At 47.7% G+C, this 26,617-nt stretch overlaps 1 protein-coding gene across 1 annotated transcript in view; it reads left to right on the top strand.

Moving 5' to 3' along the window:
• The window catches only part of elovl2 (ELOVL fatty acid elongase 2), a 224,546-nt gene that overhangs the window by 122,383 nt on the left and 75,546 nt on the right, over window positions 1–26,617 (top strand). The window contains exon 2 of the mRNA XM_038797149.1: window positions 7,694–7,757. Coding sequence (XP_038653077.1) covers window positions 7,694–7,757 — 64 coding nt within the window. The remainder of the gene's footprint in view (window positions 1–7,693; window positions 7,758–26,617) is intronic.

Below are 26,617 nucleotides of genomic sequence, written 5' to 3' on the forward strand. Positions count from 1 at the left end.
TACAGGATATTCTGGAGGGGGAGAGTGAACAGCCAATGGTCATGGTACACATCGGGACAAACGACATAGGTATAAAAAAGGGATGAGGTCCTAATAAAAGATAGGAAGGAAGTTAAGAAATCGGATCTCAAAGCTAGTGATCTCAGGTTTACTACCGGTGCCATGTGATAGTCAGGGTAGAAATGACAGGATATATTGGAAGAATACGTGTCTGAAGAGATGGTGTCGGGGGGAGGGATTCGGATTCCTGGGCATTGGGACCGGTTCTGGAGGAGGTGGGACCTGTACAAACTGGACGGGTTACACTTGGGCAGGACTGGGACTGATGTCCTGGGGGGACTGTTTGCTAGAGGGGTTGGGGAGGGTTTAAACTAATATGCCAGGGGGATGGGAACCTATGTAAGGAGTCAGAGATAGAGGGAGCAAGGACAAAAACAAAGGTAGAAAAGGGATTAAGAAAACTGATAGGCAGAGAAATCAAGGGTAAAATTCAAACAGGGCAAAAGAGAAAAATATTGGGAGCAAGACAAACAATATGAAAAGACAAACTTCAAGGCTCTGTGCCTTAATGGACGGAGCATTTGCAATAAAGTGGATGACCTAATCACGCCGCTGGATATAAATGGGTACGATATAATTGGGATTACAGAGACATGGCTGCAGGGTGAGCAGAGATGGGAACTGAATGTCCCAGGATATTCAGTATTTAGAAAGGACAGGCATAAAAGAAAAGGTGGTGGCGTGGTTATACTGCTGGTTAAAGAGGAAGAGAGGTTAAGTATATTAGGATTATTTTCATTAGAAAGACGGAGGTTGAGGGGGGACCTCATTGAGGTGTACAAAATCATGAGAGGTATAGACAGGGTGGATAGCAAGAAGCTTTTTCCCTGAGTGGGGGACTCAATTACTGGGGGTCACGAGTTCAAGGTGAGAGGGAAAAAGTTTAAGGGAGATATGCGTGGAAAGTTCTTTACGCAGAAGGTGGTGGGTGCCTGGAACGCATTGCCAGCGGAGGTGGTAGAGGGGCGGCACGATAGCGTCATTTAAGATGTATCTAGACAGATACATGAATGGGCAGGGAGCAGAGGGATACAGATCCTTAGAAAATAGGCGACAGTTTTAGATAGACGTTCTGGATCGGTGCAGGCTTGGAGGGCTGAAGGGCCTGTTCCTGTGCTGTAATTTTTCTTTGTTCTTTGTTCCAACACAATAGCGAGGAAGGATGATTTTGTTGACCGATATGTGGAGAAACCAATTAAAGAGCAGGTCAACTTAGACTGGGTACTGTGTAATGAGAAGGGAATTATTACCAATCTGGCTGCGTGGGACCCTTTGGCGATGAGCGACCAAAACATGATAAAATCTTTTATCAAGATGGAGAGTTAAGTAGTTGATTCGGAGACTAGTGTGCTGAATCTTAAGAAAGGAAACTATGAAGATATGAGGCGTGAGAAGGCCTTTCTAGATTGGGGAGGGGGAGTTACTTAAAGGGATGACAGTGGATAGGCAATGACAAACATTCAAGGAACACATGCGGTAACTGCAGCAACTGTTCATTCCTGTCTGGCACAAAAAAGTAAAATGGGTAAGAGGACCAATTCATTTCTTACAAAGGAAATTAGAAATAGTATCCGATCCAAGGAAGAATCATACAGATTGGCCAAGAAAAATAATAGGCCAAAGGATTAGGAGCAGTTTAGAATTCAGCAAAGGAGGACCAAGGGATTGATTAAGAAGCCATGATGTGGAGATGCCGGCGTTGGACTGGGGTGAGCACAGTAAGAAGTCTTACAACACCAGGTTAAAGTCCAACAGGTTTGGTTCATACACGAGCTTTCGGAGTGCACCTGAGGAAGGAGCTGCACTCCGAAAGCTCATGTTTGAACCAAACCTGTTGGGCTTTAACCTGGTGTTGTAAGACTTCTTACCTTGATTAAGAAGGGGAAAGTACAGTACGAAAGGAAGCTTTCAGGGAACATAAAGACTGTCACTAAGAGTTTCTATAGATATGTGAAGAGAAAGCAATTGGTAAAGACAAATGTAGGCCTCCTGCAGACAGAAACAGGAGAATAATAAGGGACAAAGAAATGGCTGAGCACTTGAATACATACTTTGGTTCTGTTTTCACAAATGAGGACACAAATCAGATACCAGAAATGTTGGAGAATGAAAGATTCAGTGAGAGGGAAGAACTGAGGGAGATCAACATTAGTAGAGAAATGGTGCCGGGAAAACTGATGGGATTGAAGGCGGATAAATCCCCAGGGCCTGATAATCTGCATCCCAGAGTCCTTAAGGAGGTGGCTCTGGAAATAGTGGATGCTATTGGTGGTCATTTTATGGGATTCTATAGACTCTGGACCAGTACCTGCAGATTGGAGGATAGTTCACGTCACTTCAATATTCAAATAGGGAGGTAGAGAGAAATCAGGGAATTGTCGACCAGTAAGCCTAACATCGGTAGTGGTGAAAATACTTGAATTCATTATCAAGGACTTTACAGTGGAACATTTAGAAAGCTGTGGCAGGATCAGTCAGAGTCAGCATGGATTTATGAAGGGGAAATTATGCTTGATAAATCTGGTGGAATTCTTTGAAGATGTAACTAGTACAGTTGACAAGGGGGAGCCAGTCGATGTGGTATATTTGGACTTTCAGAAGGCGTTTGACAAAGTCCTGCATAAGAGATTATTCAGCAAGATTAAAGCGCATGGGATTGGGGGAAATGTATTGAGGTGGATATAAAACTGGTTGGCAGAGAGGAAACAGAGTAGGAATTAATGGGTCCTTTTCAAATTGGCAGGCAGTAACCAGTGGGGTACCACAGGGATTGGTGCTGGGACCCCACCTATTCACAATATATATATTAATGATTTGGATGAAGGAACAACATGTAACATCTCAAAGTTTGCAGATGATACCAAATCCCGTATCAACCTCCCCGGACAGGCGCCGGAATGTGGCGACTAGGGGATTTTCACAGTAACTTTGTTGAAGTCTACTCGTGACAATAAGCGATTTTCATTTTCATTTCATTTCATTAGGTGAGAGGGTGAACTGTGATGAGGATGCAGAGATCCTACAGCAAGATCTGGACAGGCTGGGCGAGTGGGCAAATCAATGACAGATGCAGTATAATTTGGATAAGTGTGAGGTTATTCTCTTTGGAAGCAAAAACAGGAAGGCAAATTACTACCTGAATGGTTGTAAATTGGGAGAGGGGAGTGTGCAGCGGGTCCTGGGTGTCCTTGTGCACCAGTCGCTGAAAGTATGCATGCAGGTGCAGCAGGTGTTAAAGAAGGCTAATGGAAGGGCCAAAAGGCCTCCTCCTTCTCCTATCTTCTATGTGTCTATGTGATGGGTTTAAAATGCCCCCTAATGCTCGGAGGCCATGCATACCATTATCTACAAACTTGCCTTAAGCATATCATTACATCTCCTTTCCTTTGTAAAATAAAATTATTTACAAGCATTAAATTACTGTTTACATTTCATCATGATATGCATAATTATATACATGTTAAGATATCTTTTGTTTTACTTTACAGTCTGTTACAAGTTCAATCTTTCTGGCTTGTGTCTTATTCTTGTGGATCTTCTCAGTATCTGCTGAGGCTCTTCATGCTCTTTAGTATTTGTTGTTTGCATTGAAATTTCTTCATGTATTGATGTATCATCATTTTGTTGTGTTTGTTCCATATGTTCTTCAAATGTTTTTGGACTGTTGCATGCTTCTTCTAGTGGTTGCATCACACATGATTTGAGGCATTTCACAGATTCATCAGCAAACCTAATTGTGGATTTGGCTTGAAATCTTTCCCTTGCTGCCCCTTTTTTTTAACTCAGAGTTGTTGCTTCTGTGTTTCTGGATTAGCAGAGTTCTCCAAAACTTAGAACTGAAGCAGTTCACACCATGTGCCTTTTGTTTATTCCTGCACTGTGTACAGATTCTCCTGCACCGTGTGCTGTTTTGCATCATTGTAGTGATGTCCCTGAGGATGCCCGTCCAATCTTCCCATTGTGCTCACTGAACTCTGCTCTTATGTTGCTAAAACCGGAGCAGGATTCTCTGGGTCATCCTCCTCAAAGATGTCTTCACACCTGCTGCAACATTGAGTCCTTCTTAGTTTCTTCTCTTATGGTGACACTGTCAATACAGATCTTCCATTGTGTAAATTCTTTATTAACCTTCTTTACATCGACCATGGAATTAACCCAGTTGGTAGGGGCTTCAATACACCCAAGGCAGTCATTCTCTCGAACTCTGTCTTTAGTTTATCCCTTAATGGCGCCAGCATAAATCTCGGTGCATGAATCACAGACTTTGCATTTGCCTTCAATTGAATCATGTACGTGCATGGTAACATGTCAAATCCTTGGAAAATTTGAGGGAAATCAGTCAATATGGAGTCTCCTGAGGGATGAGAGCCTGTAGACTCACCGGACAAGTAGTAGCTCCTCACATGCCTCAACTACAATTAAGGACTCGCGGTCCGCTGCCACAGCAGCAAATTTCAACTTTTACCATTTGGTTTTGACATTGCTATCAAGCTCACATGCTCCTAACGACAACTCAGTGTGGAAGCTACCGAATGCCTCTCCTGCGTACTGGATGCGCGTACAGAATATATAGCTCGTAGGTTTAGTTTTTTATAGGGGAGCGATGCTGATTGAATTGTTTAAGCACTTCTTCAAAGCTTTTGCTGTCAGCATTGTCTTCAAATGGAAAAGTATTGAAAATCTCAATTGCTTGGGGACCGGCATCAGTGAGCAGCAACACGATACACCTCTCATAGGGCTGTGCCTGCTGACCAAGGGCTGCAACATAAAGTTTAAACTGCTGCTTAAATACCTTCCAATTTTCATCTACATTATCAGTAAACCAAAGCTGTTGAGGTACCTTGATACCTTCCATTCCAGATTTGAAGTATTACCACATGTTGAGCGCAAGATACCAGTAGATTGCAAGGTTAGTCACAAAGATTTGTTTCCGTCCTTATCCTGTCGAGTTATCTTCAGTGCTTTGGATATTTTGTACAGATTCTTCAAGTTTTTGTTAAATCATCAATCCTGTCATGTTCTGTAGACGGGCCGAAGTAAATGATGTACGACAGAATATGTAGTTGAAAATAATTTATTGTAGAACAACTGTATGATAAGATAACTAGGATAAATTAAATAATGAATGACTAACACTAAACAACTATTGTGGAACTACTACAAAAATGTCTATCTCCCACCACGACCTACTCCCAACTCCGCCATTACAGGGTATCGTAATGGGTTTTGAATGCCACCTAGTGGTCGAAGGTCATGCATACCATAATGTACAAACTTGCCTTATGCATATCATCACATGCAGTGCCTCATCAAGGTCCACCTGGTACTGGGTGGCAGCCAGCAATGACTGTGACATGCTGTTGACGCTATCAGCCATGGCCTTCACTGACTGAGCCACGCCTTGGACATCTCCACTCATAGGGCTGTTTAGCACAGGGCTAAATTGCTGGCTTTGAAAGCAGACCAAGCAGGCCAACAGTCTCCCTGAACAGGCGCCGGAATGTGGCGACTAGGGGCTTTTCACAGTAACTTAATTTGAAGCCTACTCGTGACAATAAGCGATTTTCATTCATTCATTTCATTTTCATGCTATCGATGTCATGTACCAGGCTCTCCACTGTGGTCACCACCTAGCAGTGCTGGCCTCGGTACCACACATTGCTGGCGCCATTCTCTGCGTCCGTAGCCTCTGGGACTTAGCCAATCAGCTATGGACCTGCTGGAGGGTTGCTGATATTCCCCTCTAAATCTCACAGCCACACCCTATTGTCTGCATCAGCTCCGGGTAAGCCTGTTCCAGAGGCTCAGCATCTGACTGCGACCCAGCTGGGTCCTGGGATCCAGCAGACCTCTGACTGCTGTCTCCTGAGGGAGTTCCTGCTTGCACCTGATGTGCATCAGCATGTGTGTGGTGCTCACCAGAATGCACCCCAGAAGCCAGTCCATTACTTTCACTCGCCGGGGTGTGTGTCCCTGCCCTGGTGGAAGGTGGGGATGACAGTTGTGCCGCGACTATAATGGTGGAGCTCTCCTCCGAGGTGTTCTCTTGGTGTTCCCGAATGGGCCGGTGCCATCGGCTGCAGGTTCTGCGGGAGAGTGGGCATGTGGTCAGTGGGAGAGATGTATCAGTCTGTATAGCAGTAACAATTCACCTTTGGCAGGTTATATGGGTGGATCCTCATGTCTGTGCCTTGCGCCGACCTCCTCAGTGGTCATTCATCCGTTCTCGGCCTCCTCCTGTTCCTCATCGGGGGTGAGGACTCTGATTTCCTGCACCCCACCACCCATCTCAGCCCTCTCCTATTGGTTATTGGGCAACTTCTCCTGCGGGGGAACAGAGGGATCATTGTTAGTCGCACACATGGTTACTCGTATGGAGGGGGGGGGGGGGGGGGGGTGATGGGCTGTATGAGGGGGATGGGGTGTATGGTAGAGTGGATTATGGGGGGTGAGGGGGAGAGAGTATGTGGGAGCGAGGGAGGGGGAGGGGGTCTGGTGCAAACTCACCCAAGCGGCCCGGTGGAGGTCATTGACCGTCTTGTGGCACTGGGTGCCAGTCCTCCTGGTCACGCCACCCGAGCTGATGGTCGCTGCCACTTCCTCCGAGGCACTGATGGCTACCCTCTGGCTGACCCTTCTGGACCCTCAGAGGAATGGGGCATCCCGACTGGCCTCCACTATGTTTAGCAGTCATCCCAGGTCGGCTTCACCAAAGCGTGGGTCTGGTCGCCATGACAGCATGGCTGCGAGTGGAGTGGTGTTGGCTGTGCAGGAACAGTTTAAGTGCTGCTGTCACTTGTTAGCAGGGGGATGGCGAGCTGTGTTCCGGGTAAATCAGCCGGCGAACCATGATTTGCTAAAGAATTCTGTGGGGCCCTGTTAAGTGGGCCAATTAATGTTTTTAAAAAGTGGGGATCTCATGGCATTCCCCACACACTACCACACTTAGAAACCTTTCCATTAAATTGCGCCCGCTTTCTATAACTCAGAACCTACATTAATATAACAATGGTATCTTCTGGGATCCCATTAACAAGATACCTTTATCTCGATTTCCACATTAACAGAATGTTTGTGCTCGTGGTGAAGTGATAAATAAGATGTGTGTGCATGTGTCCTGGGATGTTTATTAAGATGCTGGGAGCGATCTAATGGAAAAGTTTCCAAGTGTCATTTGTGGTGGGTTTTGCTGGCAGTTTCCTGCCGGCTCTGTAGGCAAGTTCCCCACCACTATCTAACCACACTTTTGGGCCTCTGATCTTCAAATTAAAAGTGAATTAACTAATTCAATTTACAAGTCTCTCATTAAATTTGAAACACACATCTATCCTAGCCTCAATTAACAAGATACTCTCCTTTAACAGGATACCTGCAACTCTTTATAAGTTGCACATATTCCTTAGTATTCATATGAATGGTTGTGTGTTTCAAGGATTCAGAGAGAACATAGCTGGTTGGTTAATCCAACAGTGTGCTCTATAGCTACATAGCAATTGAATTTTACTATTAGTATTAAAATGTTTGAGGTGAGTGGAATTATGCAGCTGAGGTGAACTAAGGTGAATAGCTGAGGCTTTATATCTGAACATGAAATATTGTACATACAATAAAGTGTTTTAAATATTTCTTTCAGAACCAAATGGAAACCTTAGACAAACGTGTGAATACTTTTGTGGACTACTTGTTCGGTCCGAGAGGTAAGTGTAATTAGAATGATACTTGCGTACATAGAACATAGAACATAAAAAATACAGCACAGAACAGGCCCATCGGCCCACATTGTTGTGCCGAACTTTGTCCTAGATTAAGAACAAATCAATCTACATCAGCATTCTACCGTAATCCATGTACCTATCCATTAGCCGCTTGAAGGTCCCTAATTTTTCCGACTCAACTACTTCCACAGGCAGTGCATTCCATGCCCCCGCTACTCGCTGGGTAAAGAACCTACCTCTGACAACCCCCTATATCTTTCACCATTCACATAAATTTATGTCCCCTTGTAATGGTTTGTTCCACCCGAGGAAAAAGTCTCTGACTGTCTACTCTATCTATTACCCTGATCATCTTATAAACCTCTATCAAGTCATAGAATTTACAGTGCAGAAGGAGGCCATTTGGCCCATCGAGTCTGCACCGGCTCTTGGAAAGAGCACCCTACCCAAGCCCACACCCCCACCCTGTCCCCATAACCCCACCTAACACTTAAGAGCAATTTGAACCCTAAGGACAATTTAGCATGGCCAATCCACCTAACCTGCACATCTTTGGACTGTGGGAGGAAACGCAGCACCCGGAGGAAACCCACGCACACACGGGGAGAATGTGCAGACTCCACACAGACAGTGACCCAAGCCGGGATTCGAACCTGGGACCCTGGAGCTGTGAAGCATTTGTGCTAACCACAATGCTACCGTGCTGCCCACAATGCTACCGTGCTGCCCCTCATCCTTCTCCGTTCTAATGCAAAAAGGCCTAGCGCCCTCAACCTTTCCTCGTAAGACCTACTCTCCATTTCAGGTTACATCCTGGTAAATCTCCTTTGCACCTTTTCCAAAGCTTCCACATCCTTCCTAAAATGAGGCGACCAGAACTACACACAGTACTCCGAATGTGGCCTTACCAAGGTTTTGTACAGCTGCACCATCGTCATTCAATCCCTTTGCTAATGAACGCTAGCACACCATAGGCCTTCTGCACAGCTCTATCCACTTGAGTGGCAACTTTCAAAGATCGATGAACATAGACCCCAAGATCTCTCTGATCCTCCACATTGCCAAGAACCCTACCGTTAACCCTGTATTCCGCATTCATATTTGTCCTTCTAAAATGGACAACCTCACACTTTTCAGGGATAAACTCCATCTGCCACTTCTCAACCCAGCTCTGCATCCTATCTATGTCTCTTACATAAGAACAAAGTAGTAGCATGGATAGAGGATTGGTTAATTAATAGAAAGCAAAGAGTGGGGATTAATAGGTGTTTCTCTGGTTGGCAATCAGTAGCTAGTGGTGTCCCTCAGGGATCCGTGTTGGGCCCACAATTCGAGTTGGGGACCAAGGGCAATGTGTCCAAGTTTGCAGATGACACTAAGATGAGTGGTAAAGCGAAAAGTGCAGAGGATACTGGAAGTCTGCAGAGGGATTTGGACAGGTTAAGTGAATGGGCTAGGGTCTGGCAGATGGAATACAATGTTGACAAATGTGAGGTTATCCATTTTGGTAGGAATAACAGCAAACGGGATTATTATTTAAACGATAAAATATTAAAGCATGCTGCTGTGCAGAGAGACCTGGGTGTGCTCGTGCATGAGTCACAGAAAGTTGGTTTACAGGTGTAACAGGTGATTAAGAAGGCAAATGGAATTTTGTCCTTCATTGCTAGAGGGTTGGAGTTTAAGACTAGGGAGGTTATGCTGCAATTGTATAAGGTGTTAGTCAGTTTTGGTCTCCTTACTTGAGAAAGGACATACTGGCACTGGAGGATGTGCAGAGGAGATTCACAAGGTTAATCCCAGAGTTGAAGGGGTTGGATTATGAGGAGAGGTTGAATAGACTGGGACTGTACTCGTTGGAATTTAGAAGGATGAGGGGGAATCTTATAGAAACATATAAAATTATGAAGGGAATAGATAGGATAGATGCGGGCAGGTTGTTTCCACTGGCGGCTGAAAGCAGAACTAGGGGGCATAGCCTCAAAATAAGGGGAAGTAGATTTAGGACTGAGTTTAGGAGGAACTTCTTCACCCAAAGGGTTGTGAATCTATGGAATTCCTTGCCCAGTGAAGCAGTTGAGGCTCCTTCATTAAATGTTTTTAAGGTAAAAATAGATAGTTTTTTGAAGAATAAAGGGATTAAGGGTCGGGCAAGTGTTCGGGCCGGAAAGTGGAGCTGAGTCCACAAAAGATCAGCCATGATCTCGTTGAATAGTGGAGCAGGCTCGAGGGGCCAGATGGCCTACTCCTGCTCCTAGTTCTTATGTTCTTATGTTCTTTGCAGCCGACAACAGCCTCCTCACCATCCACAACTCCACCAATTTTCATATCATCTGCAAATTTACAGCTACCTTTGTTCTGAGCTGTAAATATGTCCCTGTAGCTTCTATCTATCACCCCCTCAACTTCCCGAATGATCCTCAGTTCATCCAGCTCCAGCTCCAGTTCCCTAACACGGTCTGTGAGGAGCTGGAGATGGCTGCACTTCCTGCAGGTGAAGTCAGCAAGGACACTGGTGGCCTCCCTTACCTGGAACATTCTGCAGGAGGAACATTCCACTGCCCTAGCTGCCATCACCTCTACCTAGTCTCCAGTAAAAAGAAAAAAATAGAGTAAATAGCTTACCTGCTCACAGCACTGAATCTTTTTTTTAGGTTAGAGGAGGAGGGAGGGTGGGAGACACTACACGTGTAGTGTCTCGTTCCTCACCGTTCAAATTTATTGGGTAATACAACCTTCCCAGGTCTCCCCACAGCTGACTTCCGGTTTCCTGCTCCAAAAAAGTAAGTTAAAAATCAAAAACTCAGCTTACCTTCCAGATCTCCCCTCCAAAAATCGCTCCCCTCTCTGCTGGAAGAATGAGGCCGAAACCTCAGAGATAAGTGCCTTGTAAGTAATACAAACCTGTGGGTCCTCTGTCCTACAGAGACCTCCTGTCAGGTGTAGAAATGTGGGCTGTATACAATTCGGTGATATGTCAATTGGAAGTCGAACACAAGTATGAGTTATATATACTCAGGTGGATCTATGCACCATATGTACGATGGACATATGTAGAATATAGATGCAGTGTTTCAAATTCAGTATGCAAAAACTGACGTTGTCTAAAAACTGCACATTTTTAGAATGAGTCATGCACCAATCTTAATTGAGCAAAAGAAAAAACACCTGGATACTTTGGCTAGGCACTTAATTGACACAGTGTGGCGCCTAGTTCTTCTCTTCACTACTTCCTTTGAGTGACTCTTGACTCCAAACAACCTGCTGGACCTGAATCACCCAAACCGGCTGACCTGAAAGTCGGCATGGTCTTAGTCCCAATGTTACCTATTTTGAGACACACCTGTATTTATAACATCTCCATAAATGCATTGATCCAGAATTTCCAATCTGAGTCAGAATCTTTCTTTCCAACCTACATCAGAGTGGCATTCACTAGCACATTTCAGGGTGGTTTAGGAACCAAGGTAGAGAGTTCAGACACTCTCGGATATGGCACTCGTGGTGGAGACGATCCAGAGGATCTGGGTGGGCCTGTAGCTGCAGGGGGAAGGATCATCACACTTCTCAACTTCTAGGAGGTGAATCTTCGCACTGCAAGAGATTCCAGGATGTGGATCTTCACACAGAGAGAGATTCCAGGATGTGGATCTTTGCATTGCAGGAGATTCCAGGATGTGGGTCTCCGTATTTCCAATGAAAACAATCATAATCTACTCAACCTTTCTCCATAGCTAGCACCCTTCATACCAGGCAACATCCTGGTGAACCTCCTCTGCACCCTCTCTAAAGCATCCACATCCTTCTGGTAATGTGGCGACCAGAACCGCACGCAGTATTCCAAATGTGGCCTAACCAAAGTCCTATACAACTATAATATGACCTGCCGACTCTTGTACTCAATAGCCCGTCCGATGAAGGCAAGCATGCTGTATGCCTTCTTGACCACTCTATCAACCTGCGTTGCCACCTTCAGGGTACAATGGACATGAACTCCCAGATCTCTCTGCACATCAATTTCCCCCAGGACTCTTCCATTGACCATATAGTCTGCTCTTTAGTTATATCTTCCAAAATGCATCACCTCGCATTTGCCTGGATTGAACTCCATCTGCCATTTCTCTGCCCAACTCTCCAATCTATCTATATTTTGCTGTATTATCTGACAGTCCGCCTCGCTATCTGCAACTCCACCAATCTTAGCATCATCTGCAAACTTGCTCATCAGACCACTTATACCTTCGTCCAGATCATTTATGTATATCACAAACAAGTGGTCCGAGCACGGATCCCTGTGGAACACCACTAGTCACCCTTCTCCATTTTGAGACACTCCCTTCCACCACTACTCTCTGTCTCCTGTTGCCCAGCCAGTTCTTTATCCATCTAGCTAGTACACCCTGAACCCCATACGACTTCACTTTTTCCATCAACCTGCCATGGGAAACTTTATCAAATGCTTCACTGAAGTTCATGTATATGACATCTACAGCCCTTCCCTCATCGATTAACTTTGTCACTTCCTCAAAGAATTCTATTAGGTTTGTAAGACATGACCTTCCCTGCACAAAACCATGCTGCCTATCACTGATAAGTCCATTTTCTTCCAAATGTGAATAGATCCTATCCCTCAGTATCTTCTCCAACAGTTTGCCTACCACTGACGTCAAGCTCACAGGTCTATAATTCCCTCGATTATCCCTGCTACCCTTCTTAAACAAAGGGACAACATTAGCAATTCTCCAGTCCTCCGGGACCTCACCAGTGCTCAAGGATGCTGCAAAGATATCTGTTAAGGCCCCAACTATTTCGTCCCTCGCTTTCCTCAGCAACCTGGGATAGATCCCATCCGGTCCTGGGGACTTGTCCACCTTAATGCCTTTTAGAACACCCAAAACCTCCCCTTCCTTATGCCGACATGACCTAAAGTATTTAAACATCCATCCCTAGCCTCAACATCCATCATGTCCCTCTCCTTGGTGAATACCGATGCAAAGTACTCATTAAGAAACTCACTCATTTCCTCTGACTCCACGCATAAATTCCCTCTTTTGCCTTTGAGTGGGCCAATCCTTTCTCTAGTTACCCTCTTGCTCCTTATATATGAATAAAAGGCTTTGGGATTTTCCTTAACTCTGTTAGCCAAAGATATTTCATGACACCTTTTAGCCCTCTTTATTGCGCGTTTGAGATTTGTCCTACTTTCCCGATATTCCTCCAAAGCTTCATCAGTTTTGAGTCGCCTCGATCTTATGTATGCTTCCAGGATTTGGATCTTCACACTGCTGGAGATTCCAGGATGTGGATCTTCACCCTGCAGGAGATTCCAGGATGTGAATCGTCACACTACAGGAGATTTCAGGATGTGGATCTTGGCACTGCAGGATATTCCAGGATGTCACTAGTCACACTGCAGGAGATTCCAGGATGTGGATTTTAATACTAAAGGAGATTTCAGGATGTGGATCTTGGCACTGCAGGATATTCCAGGATGTCACTAGTCACACTGCAGGAGATTCCAGGATGTGGATTTTAATACTAAAGGAGATTTCAGGATGTGGATCTTCACCCTACAGGAGATTCCAGGATGTGGGTCTTCACCCTGCAGGAGATTCCAGGATGTGGATTTTCACACTGCAGGAGATTCCAGGATGTGGATCTTCGCACTGCAGGAGATTTCAGGATGTGGATCTTCACACTGCAGGAGATTCCACGATATGGATCCTCACACTGCAGGAGATTCCAGGATGCGGATTTTCATACTAAAGGAGATTTCAGGATGTGGATCTTCACACTGCAGGAGATTCCAGGACATGGATCTTCACCCTGCAGGAGATTCCAGGATGTGGATCTTCACACTGTAGGAGATTCCAGGATATGGATCTTCACACTGCAGGAGATTCCAGGATATGGATCTTCACACTGCAGGAGATTCCAGAATGTGGGTCTTCACCCTGCAGGAGATTCCAGGATATGGATCTTCACACTGCAGGAGATTCCAGGATGTGGATTTTCATACTAAAGGAGATTTCAAAATGTGAATCTTCACATTACAGGAGATTTTAGGATGTGGATCTTCACACTGCAGGAGATTCCAGGACATGGATCTTCACCCTGCAGGAGATTCCAGGATGTGGATCTTCACATTACAGGAGATTTCTGGATGTGGATCTTCACACTGCAGGAGATTCCAGGACATGGATCTTCACCCTGCAGGAGATTCCAGGATGTGGATCTTCACACTGTAGGAGATTCCAGGATATGGATCTTCACACTGCAGGAGATTCCAGGATGTGGATCTTCACACTGCAGGAGATTCCAGGATGTGGATCTTCACACTGCAGGAGATTCCAGGACATGGATCTTCATCCTGCAGGAGATTCCAGGATGTGGATCTTCACCCTGCAGGAGATTCCAGGATGTGGATCTTCACACTGCAGGAGATTCCAGGACATGGATCTTCATCCTGCAGGAGATTCCAGGATGTGGATCTTCACACTGCAGGAGATTCCAGGACATGGATCTTCATCCTGCAGGAGATTCCAGAATGTGGATCTTCACACTGCAGGAGATTCCAGGATGTGGATTTTCATACTAAAGGAGATTCCAGGATGTGGATCTTCACCCTGCAGGAGATTCCAGAATGTGGGTCTTCACCCTGCAGGAGATTCCAGGATGTGGATCTTCACCCTGCCGGGGATTCCAGAATGTGGGTCTTCATCCTGCAGGAGATTCCAGGACATGGACCTTCATACTAAAGGAGATTCCAGGATGTGGATCTGCGCAGGTGTTCGGTGGAATGTGGTACTGTCAGGTAGTGATGGTCTGTGGACAGGGTGAGATGAGATGTTGTGAGTGAGTCTTGAAAAAGTGGTGCTGGTGTGGAGGGGTCTTGATGGGGTGGGGACACAAGCATGGTGGGGGAAAGAGAAGCTGCTGGTGTTGTTGAACGGGCGAGCTAGGGGCGAGCCCCTTAACCAGGGGCTGGTTTAGCTCACAAGGCTAAATCGCTGGCTTATAAAGCAGACCAAGTAGGCCAGCAGCACGGTTCGATTCCCGTACCAGCCTCCCCGGACAGGCGCCGGAATGTGGCGACTAGGGGCTTTTCACTAACTTCATTGAAGCCTACTCGTGACAATAACCGATTTTCATTTCATTTCAAGTAGTGCGAGGTTGGGAAGTGTTGTGCTGGAGAGCAGGTGAGGGTCGGGTCCATGAGTGAATGGACTTGGCAGAGTTGTGTATGTGTGAGTTGCGCATGGGTGCGGGGGGGGGGGGGGGGGCGAATGAGGGGAAAAGGGTTCAGAGTGAGGGCTCTCCGGTGTCAACTGTTGAGTCCTCAGGTGGAAAACCGAAGGAACTGTCGATAGCAAGGAACAGTGAGAGTTAAAGGGGCAGTAGGGGTCAGTACTGAGAGGGTGAGTGTTCTGCGATTATGGGTGAAGAGATATTCAGAGGGAACACGGAAGTAAAACCAAATTCTAGGGGTTGGCAGGCTGAGGGAGCATTGTCTATTGCCATAGGCGTGGTACCCTCAGGGAAGTAAGGGCCATGGACATTCACCTGCATGGGTTGGAATGTGATGGGAAGAGTTTCAGGGTGACCGTGGGGAAGTGAAAGTTCACACCTGGAGTTCCAGTGACTATCGAGGGGAGGGTTTGGGTCATGGGAGTGGTTGAAAGGTGCTGGATTCTACCTGAAAACTCACATGCACCATGGCTGCTTGCAACTCTCCAGCGCCTCATGGTGCATGAGAGTTGGGTTCAGGGTGGGTGGTGGAGCAGGTCAGATTAACTGGACAGGAGCACTGACAATGCAAAGGCAATTCAATAAATGAGTGTGTGATTCACAAAGACTCAGCATGCATGAAACCAGTTTTTAAAAATATATATTTTATTACAGACGTATCAAAACAGGTTACAACACATAAACACCCTGGGAAACATACTTCCCAGCAATCAACTATACAGTCTGTACAATTTTTTCCCCCTTTTTCACCCTCCCCCCTCCTTCCCTGTGACGAACAGCTCCTCAAACACGGTCACAAACATCCCCCACCTTTTCTCAAACCCCTCTGTGGAGCCCCTTAACTCATACTTTATCTTCTCCAACCGCAGGAAGTCGTACAGGTCAGCCAACCAAACCACTACCCCTGGTGGCGATGCCGACCGCGACACCAGTAAAATTCGCTGCCATGCGGAGGGCACCAGTTTACTTTGGCTGTCTTATTGTGGAGCAGCTGCTCCCTCACTGGACACGGGGGATGACGCCAAAGGGGTCACAGGCAAGGACAATTCTGAAGGACTGGACACCTTCAGAGTCCTATATGGAGACCCCAGGGATGTCCAACAGCTGTTCCTCCCTCCTTTGGGTGCCCAAGAGCCTTTTGCCTGCATCCATGAGGAGAAGGGGCACCTGGAGGGTGGATGAGGTGCCTTGCCCCCTCTCGTGTGGCCACAGCAAGATCTCACCCATGGTTACATAGATAAAAACTTGGTATTTTGCTGAATTTTCCACCCTCCCCATGGAGACCTCTGTGTGTGCATAGGTCAGAACCACTTCATTCGCAAGCAGGAGGATAGGCTCCTCCACCTCACATGCGACTCTGTTGAGTGCCTCTGCCACTTTTGCCTAATGTTCCATTGCCTCTCACAGCATCTCGGACAGGACCCATCCCAAAGGCAACATCTCTGATGCCTCTTCCTCAGCAGTCCTCCAGGTACCATTGAGTTCAGCTGACTCTGCCTCCTTCTGCTGCATGTGTTTCTGTGCTGGTGATGGGTGCAGGTGACTGGTTTACAGGTGCACTTTCTTTCTCCTCCCCAATGTCCTCAGTCCTCTGTGGACTGAAGTACTGCTGGACAGACCTTCCTCTTCTGGCCTAAAGTGGCCTTCCCCTCTTCCTACTGGTACCTATAAGTGACAGAGGACGGATCAGGTGACTGAATGAGCTGCTCCAGTTTCCAAGTGTCTAAATTATGCATGGATCCAGACTGTATGGAGGCTGATCTTTCCTTTTGTACAGCTTTGGTTCAGTTCCTCTGCTGCCAGCCCTGCTGCTTGTTCCTTGAAATCCCTAAGGTTCCCCTGCTCAGTTGTCAAAATCTTCTTTATCTCTCCTCTTTTGTGCCATAATTTTCCTTGTGTAAAGGGATTCAGGTATTTTTTTCATACTTCCAGTCTTACAAATGAAATGAAAAAAAATGAAATGAAAATCACTTATTGTCACGAGTAGGCTTCAAATGAAGTTACTGTGAAAAGCCCCTAGTCGCCACATTCTGGGAGGCTGTTACAGGAATCGAACTGTGCTGCTGGCCTGCTTTCAAAGCCAACGAATTATCCCTGTGCTAAACAGCCCCAGCTAAATAACCTATTGTATGCCATGTGACCGTTGTACTGCAGGTTGCCCATGCAAATAGAAATGGCTATGAGAGCTGGTCATTAGTGGTGCTAGCTGATATTGTCAGTGCCTAACCCTTCCCTTCACCACCCCAATCCTCTCCACCTACAGATTAGATAAACCGCCGTGGGGCTATGAGGCATTACTGTGTCACATTGAGTAGCCCTTTTATGCATGGGTTCCACTGAGGCCCCATGTCCCCTCTACCATTCAGTGAGGTGAATGTGACCAGTTGAGGATTCACTTACCATGGCAGCATGGATGGTAATTTATCCATTTCTAGAACTGCAGGGTGGTCCTCCAGTGGAAGCCATGGGCACTGACCACCCTGGCGATTTCCTCCCATGCAGGGCTGGTCACACAGCTCAACCTCCTCCTTCCATCTTCAGGGTGCAGGATGCCCCTCTTGGCCTCCTCTGCATTGAGAAGCACATTGAGGGAAGCATCACTGACCCTGGGTGCCAAAATTCCCTGGGGTCGCTGGGCGTCTCCTTCCATGGTGGAATCATGACAAAGAGGTTCATGTCCTAGCGCCTTTTAAATATTTTTTTTTATAAATGTTTTTTCTTCAGTTTTCATGTTTTATATTGAACAAATTACAAATTGTTAGAGAGAGAAAAAAGAACACGCAAAAATTAACATATATATTTACAGGTAAGCATCTTCGTAATAATAACTGTGGCCTCCCCCCTTTAGCCGGCAGACATATTTTACATTCCCCAATATGGCCGAGGCACATGTTTATTGGCATTTATTTACAGTTTGGTTTTGGGCCTTAGCTAGCCGTCAAACCCCCATAACGAACCCGTAGCCCCCCCCCCCCCCCCCCCGCAACCTTCCCCCGATTCCCATCCATTTTCCCCCGATTCTTGGCCACCCGACTATTCTTCCTCTTGTTCGTTGGCCACAAACAGGTCCCGGAACAATTGCGTGAATGGCTCCCACGTTCTGTGGAAGCCGTCGTCCGACCCTCGGATGGCGAATTTGATTTTCTCCATTTGGAGAGATTCCGAGAGGTCGGACAGCCAGTCTGCAGCTCTGGGCGGTGCTGCTGACCGCCAGCCAAACAGGATTCTACGGCGGGCGATCTGGGAGGCAAAGGCAAGGGCGTCTGCCCTCCTCCCCAGGAATAGATCTGGCTGGTCTGAAACCCCGAAGACCGCCACTATCGGGCATGGCTCCACCCTCACCCCCACCACTTTGGACATAGCCTCGAAGAAGGCTGTCCAGTACTCCACAAGTCTGGGGCAAGACCAGAACATGTGGGCGTGGTTGGCCGGGCCTCTTTGGCACCGTTCGCATGTGTCCTCCACCTCCGGGAAGAACCTGCTCATACGGTTTCTTGTTAAGTGGGCTCTATGTACCACTTTTAGTTGCGTCAGGCTGAGCCTTGCGCATGTGGAGGTGGAGTTGCTTCGCTCCAGAGTCCCCACCCTATCTCCATCCCCAGGTCGTCCTCCCATTTCCTTCTTGTTGCGTCCAGTACGGTGTCGTCCCTTTCTACCAGTCGGCCATACAGGTCGCTACAGTTCCCTTTCTCTGGGATACTTGCGTCCAGTAGGTCTTCCAGTAGTGTCTGTTGTGGTGGTTGTGGGTACGTCCTTGTCTCCTTTCGTAGGAAGTTTTTGAGCTGGAGGTACCGCAGCTCGTTCCCCCCAGCTAGCCGAAATTTCTCTGTCAGTTCGTCCAGTGTTGCGATCCTGTTGTCCGTGTATAGGTCCCTGATTGTCAGTGTCCCCCCGTCCTGTCTCCACCTTTTGAAGGTGGCGTCAGTCAGTGCTGGTGTGAACCTATGGTTGTTGCAGATGGGAGCCTTGTCCGACATTTTGTACAGGCCAAATTGCTGCCGCAGTTGGTTCCAGGATTGGAGGGTGGCTGTCACCACTGGGCTGCTGGAGTGTTTTTTGGGTGGGGATGGGAGTGCTGCCGTAGCGAGGGCCCGGAGGGAGGTCCCCATGCAGGAGACCTCCTCCGCACGCACCCACTCGGCTTCTGGCTCCTGGATCCATCCCCTTACTCGCTCGGCTGTTGCCGCCCAGTGGTAGAATTGTAGATTCGGGAGAGCTAGCCCCCCCCCTGGATTTTGTTTTTTGTAGGACCTTCTTTGGGATCCTAGCATTTTTACCCCCCCATACGAACGCCATGATAAGTTTGTCCAGCACTTTGAAGAAGGCCTTGGGGATGTAGATCGGAATTGATCTAAACAGGAAGAGGAACCTGGGCAATACGTTCCTTTTGATCGTCTGGACTCTCCCCGCGAGGGAGAGTGGGAGTGTGTTCCATCTTTGCAGGTCCTTTTTTACTTCCTCCGCCAGGCTGGTGAGGGTCCATTTGTGGATCCCTTTCCAGTCATGGGCTATTTGGATCCCAGGTAGCGGAATTAATGTCCAAGAAGGCTCCAAACTCTTTCAGGAGCGTGATGATTCCGTCCATGCTGCTCTGTGGGTCCGAGATGTAGAGGAGCAGGTCATCTGCGTAGAGTGAGACTCTGCGCTCTCTGCCTCCCCTTCGGATCCCCCTCCAATTTTTTGCTGCCCTGAGCGCGATTACTAGCGGTTCGACTGCTAGTGCGAACAGCAGTGGGGACAGTGGGCATCCTTGTCTGGTGCCCCTGTGCAGCTGGAAGTATTGGGAGTTGGTATTGTTGGTCCGTACACTCGCCATGGGAGAGTTGTATAGGAGCTTTACCCAAGCGGTGAACCCTGTTCCAAGCCCGAACCGCTCCAGTACCTCTATGAGGTATTTCCATTCGACTCTGTCGAAGGTCTTTTCTGCGTCCAGGGAGACGATTACCTCTTGTGTTCACTCCCCGGAGGGGGTCATTATCACGTTCAGCAGGCGCCTGATGTTCGAGGTGAACTGTCTACCTTTGACGAAGCCCGTCTGGTCCTCTGTGACCACCTCAGGTACACAGTCTTCTAGCCTTTTGGCTAGGATTTTGGCCAGTATTTTGGCGTCTGCATTCAGCCGTGAGATGGGTCTGTATGACCCACATTTCGTTGGGTCTTTGTCTTTCTTAGGTATCAGCGAGATTGAGGCCTGTGCTAACGTGGGTGGCAGTGTGCCCCGAGCTAGCAAGTCTGTGAACATCTCCCGCAGGTGCGGGGCCAGCGCTGTCGCAAATTTTTTGTAGAAGTCCGCCGGGAATCCGTCCGGTCCCGGCGCCTTCCCCGTCTGCATGGAGCTAATACTGTCCATGATCTCTCCCAGTGCTAGTGGTGCTTCCAGGTCCCGTTTCCTGCCCTCTCCCACGACTGGTATGTCCAGTCCATCAAGGAACCGGTTCATCCCAGCCTTCCCCGTTGGGGGCTCTGAGGTGTACAGCTCTTGGTAGAAGGCCTTGAAGGTTTTGTTAATCCTCTCTGGTTCTGTTTCCAACGTGCCTCTGGTACCCCTGATTTGCGCAGTTTCTCTGGTGGCTGCCTGCTTTCTCAGCTGGTGTGCCAACAGGCGGCTGGCTTTGTCTCCGTGTTCGTACAGGGTCCCGCGCGCCTGGCGGAGTTGGTGCACTGCTTTCCTGGTGGAGAGCAGGTCAAAGTTCCTTTGTAGTTCTTTTCGCCAGGAGCTCTACGGTCGGGGCCTCGGAGTATTTACGGTCTACCTCCAGTATGGAGTCGACCAGCTTCTGCCCAGCCACCCTTTCCTCCCTATCTCTTTGCGCTTTGAAGGCAATGATTTCCCCTCTTATTACGGCCTTAAGCGCTTCCCAGAACGTGGAGGATGATACCTCCCCGTTTTGGTTGTTCTCCGTGTACTCCGCTATGGCCCGCGCTATCCTTTCGCTGAAGGCCTTGTCAGCTAGTAAGGCACTGTCCAACCTCCATGTGGGGCGCTGGGCCCTTCCCGTCTCCAGCCGCACGTCCATGTAGTGTGGGGCGTGGTCTGATATCACAATTGCGGAGTATTCCACTTTGTCTATCCCTGGAAGCACCGTTTTCCCCACCACAAAGAAGTCAATTCTGGTGAACACGTTGTGTACTGGGGAGAAGAAGGAGAATTCTTTCTCCCCCGGGTGGGCAAACCTCCAGGGGTCTACAGCTCCCATCTGCTCCATAAAGTGACCGAGTTCCCTTGCCATGTTTGAGGTTTTCCCCGTTTTGGGGTTTGATCTGTCCGTCTTTGGATCCTGTACACAGTTGAAGTCCCCCCCCATGATTAGTCGATGCGTCGCTATGTCCGGGATTTCTGCCATGGTCTTTTTGATGAAGCTCGTGTCGTCCCAGTTGGGCGCGTATATGTTGACTAGGACTACCGGCGCCCCATCCAGGGCCCCGCTGACCATGACATACTGCCCCCCTGGGTCTGTAACCGTCTTTGTCGCCCTAAACATTGTCCTCTTGCCGATCAGTATCGCCACCCCCCTGGCCCTTGTCCCGTAACAGGAATGATAGGTTTGTCCCACCCAGCCCTTTCTTACCCGCAGTTGGTCCTGCTCCCTCATATGCGTCTCTTGGAGGAAGACTATGTCGGCCCTCATGTTTCTGAGGTGGGTGAGGACTCTAGATCTCTTCACTGGGCCGTTAAGTCCCCTTACGTTCCAGGTGATTATCCTGGTGGGGGGCTTCTGCCCCCTCGTTCCTGTGGGATTAACCATGTTTGTCTGGTGGACGAGCCCCTGCCCTCCGGGGTTTCCCTTTGTTAGGGGGCTGCCCAGGATGGCCACTACCACTGCTCTCCCCATGCGGTCGGGTCTCTGCGCTCCGGGGTTTCCCCTTGTCCTGGGGGCACCCGCCATGGCCGTCCACTGTGTGTCCGCCACGCGGGTAGTCCCCTGCACTCTGGGGGCCCCCTTTGCCCACAGACCGTACTGGGTGGGTGCTCGCAGCGGTTCCTTGTTCCGAGCCCTTGGTTGTGGTACTTTGTAGCCCTGTTCCTTTTCTGGCCTCTTTTGTCCCTTTGTCCCTACCTTTCCCCTCCCTGGTCTCTCGCTCCCTGTGTGCCCCCCTCCCCCCCCCCCCCCCCCCGGTCTCTCCCTCTACCCTCCTCCCCTGTATACCCCTCCTTTGCCCCTCTATCCCCTATTCCTGTCCCCGTTTGCTCTCCTGACTTTGATGGGTGATCCCCCCCCCTCCCCTGCCTGGTGCCTTCCCCCCTGTTGGGGGTGCGCTGCGGCCCTGCTTTGTTGCGTGCCCCTGGCGCTAGCTTTCCTGCTAGTACGGTGGCTCCCCTCTCGGAGGTTGTTGTCTCGCTCCTCCTCTACCTGGCGTCTACAGTTTTCTGCCCGCTCTTCCCCCATCCTACCCGTTGGCGTGTCGTTGCTCCTTGCCAGGGGCCCCTCGTCCCTACCCCCCCCCCCTCGTGTTCTTCCAGCCCGTGCTCCTCGACGAACCTATTCGCCTCAGCAGGGGCTGTAAAGAAATATTCCTTGTTTTGGTATGTGACCCAGAGTTTCGCTTGTGGTGATCACAAGTTAACTAGATGCAATACAACTGAGCAAACACTAGAGGGAGCACGGGAGAGCCATATAAATAGACCGGGACAGGAAGTGAGGACACACTTCACAGAAGGCAGAACTTGTAGCAGGACACAGACACGCCAGCTAGTAGCACTTGAGGTAGCCATAGGTAACGCTCTGAAGAGAGAACGAATTCACAATAAAGCATCTTCTCCACATTTGAGACTACGAGCTTTATTAAGTCACGAGGAACAACACATGGTACCCAGGAGTGGCTTCAGACGCTTACTACAGGACAACTCAGTGGCAGACACAGAAAGAACAAAATGGCATGGAAATCTCCTACTGGACATTCGACTTGGGAAGACATCGCTGATGGGAGGAAGTGCCTTGGATTCACACTTCAGCTGGACACGACTGGAAATGTAAGAAGTTTCTGGAAAATGTTTAAACAATGGTTCGATATCGGTATCATAGCATATGATGCAGAAGCAGCCTCAGACGAAATTAAAATAGCAATTCTCATCGAAGGACATGAAGCTACGAAAGTTTATAATGGATTTAAATACTCAAAAGGTGAAGACAGAAACAGCTTACAAACGATACTAAACAAATTTGAAGAGTACTGTAAGGAATTTGCACAGCAAGGCATGCTCAGAGGCCAAACTGCACAGAGACTGAGTGATGCAAAACTAAAAAAATCACGAAAAGAACAAGAAATCGCGAATGAAAAGTACAGATCAAAAAGAAGAAATAACATGAATTTTTCACAAAGCCAAAACGCTGAAATCCAGTCCAGATCGGAAAGAAAAGGTAACTTACAACTTTCAGGAAGAAAAAACGCTGAAATCCGCGATAAAATGGCGTCGGAGCACATTTTGCAGTCTCGGGCAAGCAAAAAAACTACAAATTGCGTCTGCGCATGCGCCGGAACCGGAAGCCGCGCATGCGCAGTTTAAAAAAGGTCGCGGTGCCGATCGTTATGCGCATGCGCAAGCCGCGCATGCGCAGTCTCAAAAAGTTTTGGTCGCGGATCGTTATGCGCATGCGCAAGCCGCGCATGCGCAATGGACACAAAACAGCACAGTGAAGGAGGAAGGCCGATTTGCGCGTGCGCAATTCATTCCTACGCGTGACGTCATGACGTCTGAGCATCCCGACCATGCCCACTTAAAAGGGAAATGCCCGAAAATTGAAAACAAGACACTTAAAGTGGTAAAAGCAAATTTTCTTGCCTCAGAACACAGAAAAACGCCTGAACTTAAACCAACAGTTAAAAATAACTCGCACAACACCCTGAAAAAAGCAGTCTGCACCACCCAAAGTGAAGAGAACAAAAAGAATTCCGAAACAACAAAAAATGATTTGTTTTTCGAAGATTACTACTCAGACATGGCTGAGTCAGTCGGATATGCTTATCACAGCATCAGCGACACGGTCGCAAAGTTCAACACGAATCAACTCGTGGTAGAAGAATCCAACCAAGATGATTTGGTTTTCGAAGAATACTACTCAGACACAGCTGAGTCAGTCGGATATGCTTATCACAGCATCAGCGACACGGTCGCAAAGTTCAACACGAACCAACTCGTGGTAGAAGAAGCCAACCAAGATGATTTGGGTTTCAAAGAATACTACTCAGAGATGGCTGAGTTACTTGGATATGCTGATCACAGCATCAGCGACACCGTTGCAAAGCTCAACACGAATCTACTCGTGGTAGATGAATCCAACACCATGATGCCATGGCAGCTCGTCGATACATTGGATGACAGCAATACCCAAGACGAAGACGACGCCACACAGAGGGCACAGAAAGACTCCACAGAGCGAGCGATGACAGGCGCCACAGAGCGAGCGATGACAGGCTCCACAGTGCGAGTGATGAAAGACTCCAACAGGGATGCAAGCAAACACTCCCTGGCGAACACCATGCATGAACAAGACCATGAAGGTAAACCCGCTGTATCTGAGCAACCGCAAGCAGACTATGAAAGTCTACCAAGCTCACATGAACAAGAAGAAGACAACGTACATCTAACCACTGACACCATGCATGAACAAGACCATGAAGGTCAACCCGCCGTATCTGAGCAACCACAAGCAGACTATGAAAGTCTAACAAGCTCACATGAACAAGAAGAAGACAATGTACCTCTACCTACTGCATGTGAAAACAGTGACAAGGTGATCACACTCGACGTACAGGATCACAGCGAGACTGACAGTTCTCAGCTTGTCTGTACAGAAGCACAGAGTCGGGCCACCCAACAGTCCAGAGAGACAACGCCGAAAGAAAACATGCAGATTTTGACTCCAGAAGAGGAGCACCTGGAGTCCAGAGAGACCACGCCAACAGAAACCATGCAGATTTTGACTCCAGAAGAGGAGCACCTGGAGTCCAGAGAGACCACGCCAACAGAAACCATGCAGGTTTTGACTCCAGAAGAGGAGCACCTGGAGTCCAGTGAGACAACATCAACAGAAATCATGAAGATTTTAACTCCAGCAGCGGAGCACCAAGAGTCCAGAGACACCACGTCAACTGAAATCATGCAGATTTTGACTCCAGAAGAGGAGCGCCAAGAGTCCAGAGACACCGCGTCAAATGAAACCGAGAAGAAGTTGACTCCAGAAGAGGAGCACCAAGAAAGCAAAGATGAGGAATCAAATCCTCCACAAATGATTGATGTCACCAGCACCGATGCAACATCAGATCATTCGCACCACTCTCGAGACGAAATGCTCAATGACTCAAATTATCCACACGGGACACTCATAGAGTATAACAAGAAAAACAAAAGTCAAAAGAAGCACAGCAGAAACGAGAACAACAACAGCAAGAACAGAAGCAACATGAAGCGCGACAAGACCAACAACAATAGCAAGAAGCACAGCAGAAACAAGAAAAACAACAGCAAGAACAAAAGCAACATGAAGCGCAACAAGACAAACAACAAAGTCAGGCACAAAGATAGCGACAACGACAGAGACAGAAACGACAAGAACGGCAATGAAAACAACAAAGTCAGGAACAAAGATAGCGACAACACCAAAGACAGAAACGACAAGAACAGCAACAAGAACGGCAACGAAAACAACAAAGTCAGGAACAACGACAGCGACAACACCAAAGACAGAAACGACAAAAACAGCAACAAGTACGGCAACGAAAACAACAAAGACAGGAACGACAGAAACAACAGCAATGAAACAACGACTTGTACACAATGGTACTACTCGGCACATGAAGAACAATGCCACAGCTCACTGCAAAACGATGACAAGACTACAAACATGTCATGGGATGACAACAAATCGCACAAACTCACATCTGCTCTAGAACAAGCAAGCACGCCTGCATCTAAGGCGGATGAGATAATAAATCAATACCACAAGCACAAAAAAAAGTCCATGCCAGTCAACATCAGTGATGTGACCATGCAAACACCTCGGGATGACGCATTGGGTACTTAAAATAACAAGGAACACCAACAACATTCACAACGGAGTTGCAATATCAATATCACCACGTCATCAACAACAAAAAGAAAAAAAATGAACAAATTCATCGAGTTTGGACTCATAGGTGTTTGTTAGGATTGGACTCATAAATACATTGGCTTTGTAAAAAATATGCAATAGCACCATCACTTGTATAGATACACATATCATAAGTAACTGTTTTGTAGAATTTTCTTTGACGATGTACAGACAATATGTAAAGTGAAAAAGGGGGATGTGGTGATCGTAGATTGGCTAGATACAATACAATTGAGCAAACACTAGAGGGAGAGCTATAAATACACTGGGACAGGATGTACAATTTTCTTTAACGATGTACAGAAAATATGTAAAGAGAAAAAGGGGGATGTGGTGATCACAAGTTAACTAGATGCAATACAACTGAGCAAACACTAGAGGGAGCACGGGAGAGCCATATAAATAGACCGGGACAGGAAGTGAGGACACACTTCACAGAAGGCAGAACTTGTAGCAGGACACAGACACGCCAGCTAGTAGCACTTGAGGTAGCCGTAGGTAACG

This window comes from Scyliorhinus canicula, chromosome 5 (assembly GCF_902713615.1).
Source record: "Scyliorhinus canicula chromosome 5, sScyCan1.1, whole genome shotgun sequence".
In the NCBI taxonomy this organism is placed as follows: Eukaryota; Metazoa; Chordata; class Chondrichthyes; order Carcharhiniformes; family Scyliorhinidae; genus Scyliorhinus; species Scyliorhinus canicula.